General features: G+C 50.8%; 1 protein-coding gene across 3 annotated transcripts; it reads left to right on the top strand.

Annotated features, from left to right (window-relative positions):
* Positions 1 to 287: 287 nt before the first annotated feature.
* On the top strand, positions 288 to 11,393 carry Paqr7 (progestin and adipoQ receptor family member 7). Of its 3 annotated transcripts, XM_063235796.1 has the most exons (3): positions 288 to 427; positions 6,513 to 8,071; positions 9,329 to 11,393. In XM_063235796.1, exon 3 carries the CDS (start codon positions 9,452 to 9,454, stop codon positions 10,481 to 10,483), a length of 1,032 nt encoding a protein of 343 aa, XP_063091866.1. In that variant the 5' UTR covers positions 288 to 427; positions 6,513 to 8,071; positions 9,329 to 9,451; the 3' UTR covers positions 10,484 to 11,393. The 3 variants fall into 3 exon arrangements, with proteins under 3 accessions (XP_063091866.1, XP_005004340.1, XP_063091865.1); XM_005004283.4 differs by lacking the exon at positions 6,513 to 8,071 and having other exon boundaries at positions 296 to 427; XM_063235795.1 differs by lacking the exons at positions 288 to 427; positions 6,513 to 8,071 and adding an exon at positions 8,088 to 9,237.
* Positions 11,394 to 11,590: the final 197 nt, after the last annotated feature.

Below are 11,590 nucleotides of genomic sequence, written 5' to 3'. Positions count from 1 at the left end.
AGTCTCCTGCTACCACTGTTCCCCGACATCCCGAGGTCGCCCAGAAATTGCAGCCTGAGGTTCTCACCATCCCGAACTGGGAAAAACTGGGCTGGAGCCTCCGCAGCGGCCCGAGAGCGGCGGAGCCTGGACAAGCCTTGTGCTCTCGGGGCCTCCCCCACTGCAGCCCGACAGCGGGAAGTCCCAAGGCGCAGCCGGGCCGGCGCGCGAACCCTTCATCCTGCGGGACGCTGCGTGCGGCGCCGGGTCAGGTGGGGCGCCGGGTGCCGGGCGCAGGGCGCAGGGCGCGGGCTGGCGCGGCCCGCGGAGGCGGCTTCGGCCCTCCGCCCTCCCGGCTCGGGGCGGGGCTGTCGCCGGGCCGCCCCTTTATCTGCGGCCAGGAGGCCCCGGTCGCCACAGCTGGCTCCCAGCGGTGTGTGAGGTGCAGGTGAGCCGGGGCTGCGGAGCGGAGGCCGGGGGCGGGCTGGGGGCGGCGGGGTCTTCCCGGAGCGGCGGCTGTGCCGGCTCCGCTCGCGCTGGTGCGGCTCGCGCGTGGTGCCGAGCTGCGGAAGTGGGGCGAGGCCTAGGACGGGCAGCGCAGCCGCCCGGGGAGCACCTATGTGGGGCGGGACGGAGAAACAGCTCGGAGGGGGCAAAGGAAGGGCAGAGCTGGGGGCATCTGGGGATGGTGAGAGGAGGCGGCGGTGACGGATGGGGATCCCCATCTGCCCCGCCGGGAGCAGGAGGATGCCTTTGGAGGAGAGAAGGAGGAAGGGCAAAGAGGGATGGAGGAGGGAAGAACATCCCTGAGCAATTCGGACAGTGGGCTGGTCCAGGGGTGGGGGCCCTAGGGACCCACAGCGGGGGCTTCTCCTTCCTGGAGAAGAAGTCTAGGTGACACTGGGCCAAGAACAGTGTGAGTGGTCCCAGCTTGGGGAATCAAAACCAAAGAAATAGGCTGCTGAGAGCCCAAGAGGGGTTGACACCACAGGCTCCTGCGGCTTTCCTGGGATGTGGGTGACTCATCTGATGTCCATCTGGTGTCGAAAGAGCTTGATCTCCTCAGAGTGAGGGAAGGGCCCAAAGGGCCCTCCCGCAAGCATTCCCAGCACTGGCCATAAGCCTGTGGGTTTAAAGACCCTGGTAATGGGGGCGCACCTGGAGCCTGTGGATCTACCTCAGGCCAAGACCTTAGAGTGTGATGGATTTTTAGAGCCTGGCTACACTGTTGGAGTGCCCAGAACCCCGACCTGGAGCTCCTGTCCTGTAGGGCCCAGTCTCCCATCATGGGGCTTGTGCTGCCTTGGGAGAGGCTGCCCTTCTCTGGGCTCTGTTTCCCTGCCCAGAGGCCCCTTGCTGGTCAGCAGTGCAACTCAGGTCCCATGCTCTGTGTTCTGTGCTGGGTGACCTGTGGCCAGGCTGCCAGACTTCTCTGGTCTGTTTTCCCCTGTATGGTCCCTCTTTGAGGGCAGTTGTGAGTGTGGGCTCTGCAGAAGAATTTCCTTAAGAATTACATTTTTCATTCTGTTGACATTTCGGAGTACAAGTGGAGGAGTACAAATGCACTTACAAACAAACAAAAAGAGTTTCTGTTCAGTCTTGGAAGACATAGAGGGGCTTTTTCTTAAGACAAAGGCTGGCCTAGCTGGGGAATTGGTTTGCCATGAGGAAGGTGACCCAGTTGCTGTAAATTGGGGAGACCAGCCAAGTAGGAACATTCTGCTTGTCCAATCTTTGTCCACTGCTGGGTGCCTGGGAGGTGACTCCTCAGGCGTGGGATGGTGGTGAAGAGCAGGAGCTGTTTTCAGAGTCCAACAGACCATCCTGACTCCAGGGCAGGAGTACAGCTTAGCCTTGACTTTGAAAGTTGTGAGAGAAAGGGGACCTGTGTGTGACTGTTCTTGGGAATCAGCAAGCCACTGGTAGATTCATGTTTGTGTCTAATAGTAATAGTTCAGGGTCTGCCATACTGTGTCATCCTCAACAGGACCTTTGAGGAGGGTTTGCTTCTGACAGCCCCCATATTAATGCTGGCCTGGCCTTAATGTTATTATTGTTCTGTTTCACTTTTTTGAGGCTGAGCTTTCCTGTGTTGCCTAGGCTGGCCTTGAATTGCTAGGCTCTAGTGATGTTCCTCTCTCAGCCTCCTGAGTAGCTGAGGCATAGGCATTCACTATAGTGCCTGGTTTTATTATTTTTAACTGGTACATAAAAACATGAAATTATGCATATTAATGGGATACCATGTAATGTTTTCATACATTTAAGCTTTGTGTGTGTGTGTGTCTGTGTGTGCATGCACGTGTGCCGCCTTATTTTTATCTAATGGGTTAGACTTTGTCCTGTGTGGCATGACATAATCTTTAAGAGAAAAATGCTGAACAATCAGAGCCCAGAAAAATAACAATGACTATTTTTCATGCCAGGAGGAGACAAAAGAAGAAATGGAATTATAACCAAATAATGCTGATAATAGAGGTTATTTAGATAGGGTATGAATTCCAGAAGAGACAGTATTCATACCACTGTTTTTGCTAGTGGCCCTGAAGTCTTGCCATTAATCCCAGCTTTCTGGGTTTAGTTTTGCTAGGGCAGTATTTTAAGCTTCTCTGTTCACTTTTGAAGCTCTAGCTCCTAGAGCATGGTAGGGTTAAGATCATTATTGCTGGAATGTCACAGAGCTTCAGGGGCCTTTAGCAGTCATTGGTGAAATCACTCTCTCCCTTGACATTTGGAGAAATAGGATCAAGAGGAGGAAGGGACTTGTCCAAATCACTCACGGACTGAGTGGCTAAGGCAGGAGGAGCCCAACAAAACGAGTAGAGCCAGCTCTATGCCAGCCAGCTCTAAGCATCCATCGCTTGGTTTTGTTTTCACAAGAACCCAAGAGGTAGCTCTTTTTATGATTATAACAGGAATCGAGCTCAGAGAGATTAAAAGCTTTTGCACAATTACCTAGCAGGAGAAGAAGGGGTTGCTCCCACCAGAACCCTAGAGGTCTTCATCTTGAGGTCTGGCCAGACTGAAAGCCTTCTAGACATCCTCCACGATATGCCTCTGTCACCAATCATTTGAGGCTTCTTTTGCTTAATTCGAATGCAAATCTTAAACTGGCAAAGTGCATTTTTGCTAGGGCCTGATGACATCAGTTGACACCAGTTAATGGCAGGTGCCACCAATCGACGTTGCTGGTAGCTAGTCTCTGCTGTAAATCTTCACTGGCTGCCACTCACTGGAACTCTCCAAAGGTAACAACCCTGAGTGTTTATTACTCTTTGTTTTAAAGTAATTACTGTGCCCACACTACTCATGATAAGAATCCAGAACAGATTTATAGGACCTTCCAAGCCCACACTGCCCAAGATAAAAATCATGAGCAGATTTATAGACCTACCAGAGCAAGGCTTTATTTGAACCTGTGCTACAGAATGGACAGTCAGTACAATACAGGGGGCCTTCCCAGACTAATTGCAGGACTGTGGGAGGAGCACTGCTTAGGTGGCCCCAGAAGGCTTGTGACTGGTGTAAACTTGAGCCTGCTGATTGATCCAAACTGGTCGAAACCCAGGCCTTGGAATCTGAGCCTATTGAGTGGTCCATGTTCAGTTCTACTTGTTGGTTTAAATCTGAGCCTGCTGCCATTAGGGTAGGCATGAAAAATGGTGGGGCTGAGACTGCGGGATCTTCAGAGGGGCTAGGTGCCTTAATCACAACTTACTGAGGATTGGGGAAAGTTGGGGATGTTAATAATGGGCCTGGATCCCTGACAAATTGATGTTGTGTTAGGGTTTTTCCCTGCCACTTTTTCAGAGCAGAGGGCATGAGGGAGGAGCACCATGGATGACAGCAGAGCTGTACCTCCTGTCAGAGTGGCCCGGGCAGAGCCTGATAGGTGGCAGGAGGACTCTGAAGCAAGCTCAGTCCCTTCTCAGGACTATGAGGGAGTGGAGGGAAGGGAAACAGAGGGGCATGATAGCCCTTGGCCAAGCCATGTGCTCCTCCAGCCTTCGCAGGACGAGGGAGAGTCGTGTGCTTCTTGTCCGTCTCCCCCAGGCTGGGCCACATGCATTTCATTCTGCCCACTGACATGGTTTATCCTCTGTGGCCTCACACCCTGGGACAGGGCCTCTGGGGTTGCAGGAGTTGAGGTCCTTCCCACTTCCCAGACACTTCCCTTGCATCTGTGAGCAAATACCAGTTTCAAGCCTCTGTGAATCCCACAGGAGTTCCTCTGAATGGGCTTTTCTGAGTACCATTTAATTATTAAATAAGGTCAGTGTCCTCAGAGGTCCAAACTCCAGCCAAGTTTTCCTGGCCTCTAACGTCAGGGATAAAGTAAATGTTTAAGAAGACACCGTGGCCAATCTGATGGCACTAGCTTTTGAGGGTTAAAGGAGGACTGAGGCTTTTGGAAAACCCTGAAGAAATCTCTTAGGCTGGGGATATTTCAAATATTACTATTAGTATTCATAATAGTAATGGCAGTCATATACTGAGTCTCTAAACTGTGCTTAAACTTAGTTCTAATAAATCTAATTTTTGCAGCAATCTAAGAGGTAGATAATATTGAAATCTCCATAAGGGAGCTAAGGGTTAGAGAAGGTGAGTCAGTTGTCTAAGGTCACACAGTGCTGTGTTATGTAATCTGGTACTAAACCTGGTCATCTGAATCTGAAGTTCATCTCCTCCCTCAGGAGCTTTTATATATCAGCTTTCTCCTTTATTCTTATCTTCCTTCCATTCTGATTCCTACTAAGTAGGCACTATAAATCGTCCAAGTTCACCTGACATCCACCAGCTAGACCCTGAACACTTGTTCCAACCCAGTTTTGTTCTTTCCATACTGTGTGACCTCAGACAAATGACTTTTCCACCAGCCCTTGGCTTTTCTGCATGTCTCATGCAGAAGTTAATGGTGAGCTGAGGCCTAGCCAGGAGGGTGCTGTGTGGGAGTCCTGAAGGGAGGGGAGAGGTGTGAGAGGTTGTCTTTAGCCTCACCCTCTGGCGACATCATACAAGACATTGCTATCCCTAAAAGCCCTACTCTAGAGCCCCTCATCTGTGGAAGTGCCACCCAGTGCTTGGGATCTGGTCACTTTGTCTGGGTCTACAGCAGAATTCATCAGCCTCCAGGTAAGAGAAACACCCCCAGGTATGCAGAGCAGCCTGAGAGGCCTGGAGGAGCCTGTGAAGGTATAGTATGCTGGGCTGAGCTGTCTGGAAAGGGCAGCTCAGTGGGCAGGCTGTTCAGGATGCCAGGATAGTCCCTGCCAGGCATCCGCCCACTTCCTCCTAGTTCATGACCAATCCCTGCTCCTGTTCCTGCTCCCTCCTTCCATTCAGGATCTCTTTTCATGAATTAAGGGGATGAGAACTAATTCTGAAAATACGGAATAGAGTCTGCAGTATAAAGGAAATAAGGCTGGGCATGGTGGTGCATGCTTGTAATCCCAGCATTTGGGAGGCTGAGGCAGGAAGATGGCCATGAGTTCAAGGTCAGCCTGGGCTACAAAGTGAGTTCAAGACCAGCCTGAACTGCATAGTGAAACCTTGCCTCAAAAAAAAAAAAAAAAAAAAAAAGGAACAGGGCAGTAAGACCTCTGTTACCCTGACATGTTGCTTCTGGGTCTGTGTTTGAGGCCTGCTGTATCAGTGGTGAGCAGTGTGAGTCCGGTAGAGGTGGCCATGACCCGGGACTTCCCTGGTGCACAGCAAGGGCAGAACTGGACCTGAGAAAATCTGAGCTGCTGGAACCCAAAGGAAATAGTTGATAGGAGAGGACGTGGTTGCCAGCTTCAGATCAGTGCTTTCCAAAGGTGTCCGATGGGATGCAGGAGGCAGGGCAGCAGCAGAGTGGCTGTGAGCATCTGTATTCTGCACGCAGAGGGCTGGATCTAGATCTGGTTCTAGAACACCCTCTCTTTCTCTCTCTGTGACCTTGGATAAACATCTTTTTTATTTCTCTGCAATAAAATAGGCATAATAATGCCTCCCCCCAGAGAGGTTTTGAAAACCACAAAAAGACTATAAAAAATGAGCACAGCTGGTTGTGGTTGTACATACCGGTATTCCCAGACCTCTGGGAGCCTGAGGCAGGACAGCAAGTCTCTGTGAGTCCAGTGACTTAGGTGAGATCCTGTCTCCAGGTAAAAAATAAAACAGAGCTAGAGCTGTAGCTCACTGGAAAGGCCCTGAGCTCAACCCCAAGCACTACAACAAGAAAAAAAAAAAAAAAGCCAATACAAAAAATAAACAACACATTTTGGCTTACTTTATAATGCAGTTGTTACTGGGATACAAATTCTTGATCATGTAAGCTGAGCATACAAATAGGATCAACAAAAGTAAGTAAAGTTCTTTATTGTAGGACTTCTCAGAGCCTTTAATGTGATGTTATGCCTTGGGAATTTCCCAGAGTAGAATACAGAGCATAGGACTATATTTAACAGATTATAGAGGCCTAGGTGTCCTAGGTCCTGGATGCCCACTTGGCACCATGAAGCCTCATATTCCCTGGTTCTTCTCTCTGGCAGAATGAAGACTTTTCCAGATCGGACCACTCTGGGAAAGCCTCTGTGTCTCCAAGCTCTGATTTCCTCATAAAACAAGTCACCTGCATGAGATGCTTTCAGAGGTCTTCTCTGTCCCTGAGGTTCCAAGTTAGGAAGACACCGTTGTGGATCCAGATGGAGGCCAGATTCCTGAGGCTGGAGATCAGCCTCTAGGGGAGAGGAGATTGCCTGACCCAGGCTTCCCCACTCAGGTGGCCAGGGAGGTTCCTGTGCTCAGGGAAGAAGTGGACTTAGTCCATTCATAGGGGCTTCTTTCTAAACCTGGGACTCTCTGGAGTGGCAGAGCAGAAGAGTTCTCCAGGGCTCTGTGATAAATGGCAGCGCTTGCACAGTGGTGTGATGGTCGATTTAACTCCGGCCTCCCCACTCACTGGGCTAGGAGAGGCCAGGCCAGAGTTGACTCCAAGATCCTCATGCAGGAGCCAGTGAGGCCAGGCCTTAGTTCCATGCCGCCTCTGGATAGCAAATGCCTTCCATGGCTCAGACTGTGTGTGAATGATTTAGCTGGCTATAGGGGTGATTGCAGTGCTGCTGGTGGCAGAGACTAGGGATTCTTTATCCTGTCCATTCTGAGGCTGGAACAAAGGTGGCCAGAAAACCTAGAGGCTGAGTCCAGACAGCTAATGGGGCGAGGGGCCGGAGCCAGGTTATCAGGTAGGTTTTTTAGTAGATGCTTGAATTCATGAGTTAAGCAACAGGTACCAGGCAGGACAGTTTGTCATTAGGTGATGACTGACAGCATTTGCCACCTTGTCCTGCAAAGGGCAGCTTAATGCAGTGATCAGGAGCACAGTTTGGGTTCAGCACATGTCTCTCCACTTCCTGGTGAGGTGGGTGGGCGAGGTACTTAACATCTCTGTGCCTCAGTTTATCTGGCAGGTGGGAACAATGCTAGTATCTGTGTCACAGGACTGACATGAAGCTTATATGAGTCACTTATATATAAAACTATCAGGGGCTGATCAATCACCCAATCACCTGGCCGAGAGTATTACAAAGGATAAAAGAGACAGAGGCAATAATTTAGAATACAAAGGGGGTCCAAAGGGTCAGAGCATTTATCAGGCTAAGACCAAAAATCTCTGAACTCTTCACACTTTATTGAATGCAGACAGCTTATCTAGGGAGCATATAGGGAGAGCCTGAGAACAGAGAGTGGAGGACACTGACGTGAACAAAGTCTGGTAAGAAACCAAGCATTATGCCATTGGAGCTGGGGATTTAGCTCAGTGGCATAAGCGCCTGCCTTGCAAGCAGGCAGTCATGAGTTCGATCCCTGGTACCGATAAATAGGAAAAAGACAAAAAAAAAAGAAACCAAGCATTATGCCATTGAGTAATGGGAAACTTATTTTACCCTTGGGTATTTACTTCTATAGGATTTTGTTCCAGAGCCAGAGTCCTCAGCTGAAACACCGTCTTGCCTCCTGAGATGTCACAGTGTCTGGGTCATAGAGACCCCTACTGAGACCAGTGTCCAGTGAGAGTTCTGTTACTTCATGCCAACTGCAGGCTTGTCAGGCAAGGCACAATGTGGGCCAAGTACAGATCCAGACTCTTAATATAGAAAGCCAGCTTATGGATTCCAGGATGGTCTCCATCAATAACACGCTTAACATGGTACCTGGCAGAGTGATGCTGGCCAGAACATTTGCAGCTATTCATTTGCCTGCCTCTAATAGACCGTGGTGTTTCCAAGTGCAGGGACGGGATCCTCTCCTCTGCACCCTCTCAGATCTGGCACAGGCTGTGAGGCAAAGCTGGCTCACTGTCTGCTCAATGAATGATTATATGAAAGGATGGGTTTTTTTCTCTGCTTTTTTCCTGCAGGTTTGGGATGGATCCCAGGGGCCTCGCACACACACATGCAAGTGCTCTACCTCTGAACTAGATCCTTAGCCAGCTTTATTTTGAGATGAGGTCTTGCTAGGTTGTCCAGTCTGGCCTTGATCATTAGTATTCCTGCCTTGGCCTCCTGGGTAGCTGTAGTACAGGAAAGTGTGGAGGGTACAGTGAAAGGAAGTTGGCCCAGCGTCTAATGAGAATAGGTGCAGTCTTGAGGGCTTTGAGTGTTCTGATGAGGGGTTAGATTCAATTTATTTGGAATTAGCAACTGTGAGCAGTAGGAGGAGAGGCTGTAAAGTGGGGGTGTCATTGAGGGATGGAACTATTTTAATAGGATTGGTTGGTACCTGAGGACTTGCAGGGAAAAAGTCACTTTCTGAGCTGGGCCTTGAAGGATATGAAATGTGCTACTACATTTTTCTTTAGTTCAGCAAATACTGTGTACCAGCTGCTTGCTAAGTACCAGGGGTCACAAAATAGTGAGACGAACTTCCTACTCTAAGGATTTTAATGGTCATAAAGAGTTTTATACCACAGGCTGGTCTGATGGTAGCACTCAAGTAGATAAGTTGGGAGTCGGAAATCATCTCAGAATGTGGATTCTGAGTGATGAATAGTTTTTTGGGTAGGCAAGATGAGGAAAGCATCTCGGGCAAAGGGAACACCTTGTGCAAAGCTACAGACACGTGAAGCAGCAGCTGGAGTTTTGGTGAGGCTGTGACTGGATTCGAGTGCATGGTGCTTGAGCAGTAAAGCTGCAAAGGAAGCAGGGACAGGAATGTATGTGGTAACAAACTCAGTGGGAGCCCCTGGCAACTCTGAAGAGGCTATAGATAGAAAAGGTGGGTTTGTTAGGATCATTGTCACCACCAGGTTAACCATGATGGTGGCAGAAATTTAGAGGATTAAAGGGCCTGTCCCATGTCATGACAGGTATGCAGAGGAGGAAGTGAGACCCGAGGCCTGCGGCTCCCACTGCTGCTGCGGAGGACACGGACACCAGGCGTCTACATTTGCTCTGGCTTCTTTCCCAGCTCCCCGTCCAGTCTTCCAGCCATGGCCATGGCAGCAGCCCAGAAGTTCAGCCACCTACTGTCCAGCCTGTGGCACATTGGCCCCAGGCAGCCCGAGCCCGTTTTCACAGTGGACCGAGCCCAGGTGCCGCCCCTCTTCTGGAAGCCATACATCTACGCCGGCTACCGGCCGCTGCATCAGACCTGGAGCTTCTACTTCCGCACGCTGTTCCAGCAGCACAATGAGGCAGTGAACGTCTGGACCCACCTGCTGGCCGCCCTGGCGCTGCTGCTGCGGCTGGCCGTCTTTGTGAGGACCGTGGACTACTGGGGAGACCCGCATGCCCTACCCCTCTTCATCATCGTGCTCACCTCCTTCAGCTATCTCTCCTTCAGCTCTCTGGCACACCTCCTGCAGGCCAAGTCCGAGTTCTGGCATTACAGCTTCTTCTTTTTGGACTATGTGGGTGTGGCCATGTACCAGTTTGGCAGTGCCCTTGTGCACTTCTACTATGCTATCGAGCCTGCCTGGCACGCCCAAGTGCAGGCCATTTTCCTGCCCACAGCTGCTTTTCTTGCCTGGCTTTCCTGCACTGGCTCCTGCTACACCAAATACAGTCAGCAGCCAGGTTTGCTGGGCCGCATTTGCCAGGAGGTGCCCCAGGTGCTGGCCTATGCACTGGACATCAGCCCCGTGGTACACCGCATCCTGGTGTCCCCTCACTCTGCTGAAGATGACCCAGCTCTTCTCTACCACAAATGCCAGGTGGTCTTCTTTCTGCTGGCAGCTGCCTTTTTCTCTACTGTCATGCCTGAACGCTGGTTCCCAGGCAGCTGCCACATCTTTGGGCAGGGCCATCAAGTTTTTCATGTCTTCCTGGTGCTGTGCACCCTGGCTCAGCTGGAAGCTGTGACACTGGATTACGAGGCCCGCCGGCCCATCTATGAGTCTCTGCATGCCTCCTGGCCCCACAATTTTTTTGGCCTGTTTTTGCTTACTGTGGGCAGCAGTTTCCTCACCGCCTTCATTCTCAGCCAGCTGGTGCGGCGCAGGCTCAATCAGAAGACCAAGTGAGGGGGGATGGCAGCTCGTAGGGAGGGGGTTTTAGTAGGGGACAGGGTCAGGGCTTGGCCCCAGATGGGAACAAGGCCTGGAAGTTGTGTCTGACCTACACTGACTCCCTGCACACAGCTCAACTACCAGGGTGGCACTGGGTCAGTACTTTGACTTGGGGACTGATAAGAAGCTGCTAGAGGCAACTTGGGGCCTGCCCAGCTCCTTTCCCTAGAAAAAAAGAGATGAGGTTGGGGGCCGCTGTGGCTTGTCCCTCAGCTGCCTTCTCTTGAGGATGGGGGTCAACTTGGGTCAGGACCCAGGATTGGGGTTTTCAGGTTGCCTGGATAGAGGGTGAAATACATAAGCCAAAGTCAGATTTGAGCTGGAGGAAGGGGAGGCCTCAGCAGGCCTCACTGCACTGGTGGAAGGGAAAAGGCAGGCCCAAACACCTGTAGGTTTCTTGAGCCTGGAGTGCCAAGCTCTAGAGAGCCCATAAAAGTAGATTGTGCCAGACAATCCCATTCAGTGCTCTGTGTCCCTGTAGTCAGCACCCCAGACAGTGAGTGCCCCAGTCTCCTAGCTCTGGTCTGTGTCCAGATTCTTTCCCAGTTTTCTTGTTCGTAATTCAACTATTTGCTCAGTGTTTCCTAGGTCTCTGCTCAGAGGCAGGGCCCTGTGGATCAATGCAGGATGACCAAGCCTTTAATACCAGAATGAAACTGTCAAAGGAAACACTGGGATGGGAATAATCTGTGCTGCCTGGGGCTTGGGGCTGGGAAGAATGAGTAAGGGTTTGCAGACAGATGGGTGTGTCAGATGGTTGCGGGTAAACCTGTACCAAGGCCCAGAGGTACAGAAGTTCAGTGTGGCTGCAGCTAGGGGTGGACTGGTCTGATATGTATTGGATACAATAAAGTGACTGTGGCAAGTGCTGACTCTTTATGTTTCCTGTCCCAGAGAGAGGAACCTACCTATAATATTTGGGGAACTTTCCAGAGGAAGCTGGGGCCCCTTGGGGGTGGACACAGGGTTAGAGAAGAGAGTGATTCCTGTTTTATTTTTGCCTGAGTGTGGGTTTGGGCCCTATTATATTTTACATATGTATAGACAGAAATACACATATAT

This window comes from Cavia porcellus, unplaced genomic scaffold, assembly GCF_034190915.1.
Source record: "Cavia porcellus strain 051 isolate PalLab524CR breed Dunkin Hartley unplaced genomic scaffold, mCavPor4.1 scaffold_25, whole genome shotgun sequence".
NCBI classification, from domain to species: domain Eukaryota; kingdom Metazoa; phylum Chordata; class Mammalia; order Rodentia; family Caviidae; genus Cavia; species Cavia porcellus.
The sequence above is the reverse complement of the archived record's forward strand: the minus strand, read 5'-3'. Positions and strand labels throughout refer to the sequence as shown.

Coding starts and splice junctions, on each gene's coding strand:
- Paqr7 (XM_063235796.1), top strand. CDS start 9,452: ATGGCCATGGCAGCAGCCCAGAAGTTCAGCCACCTACTGTCCAGCCTG.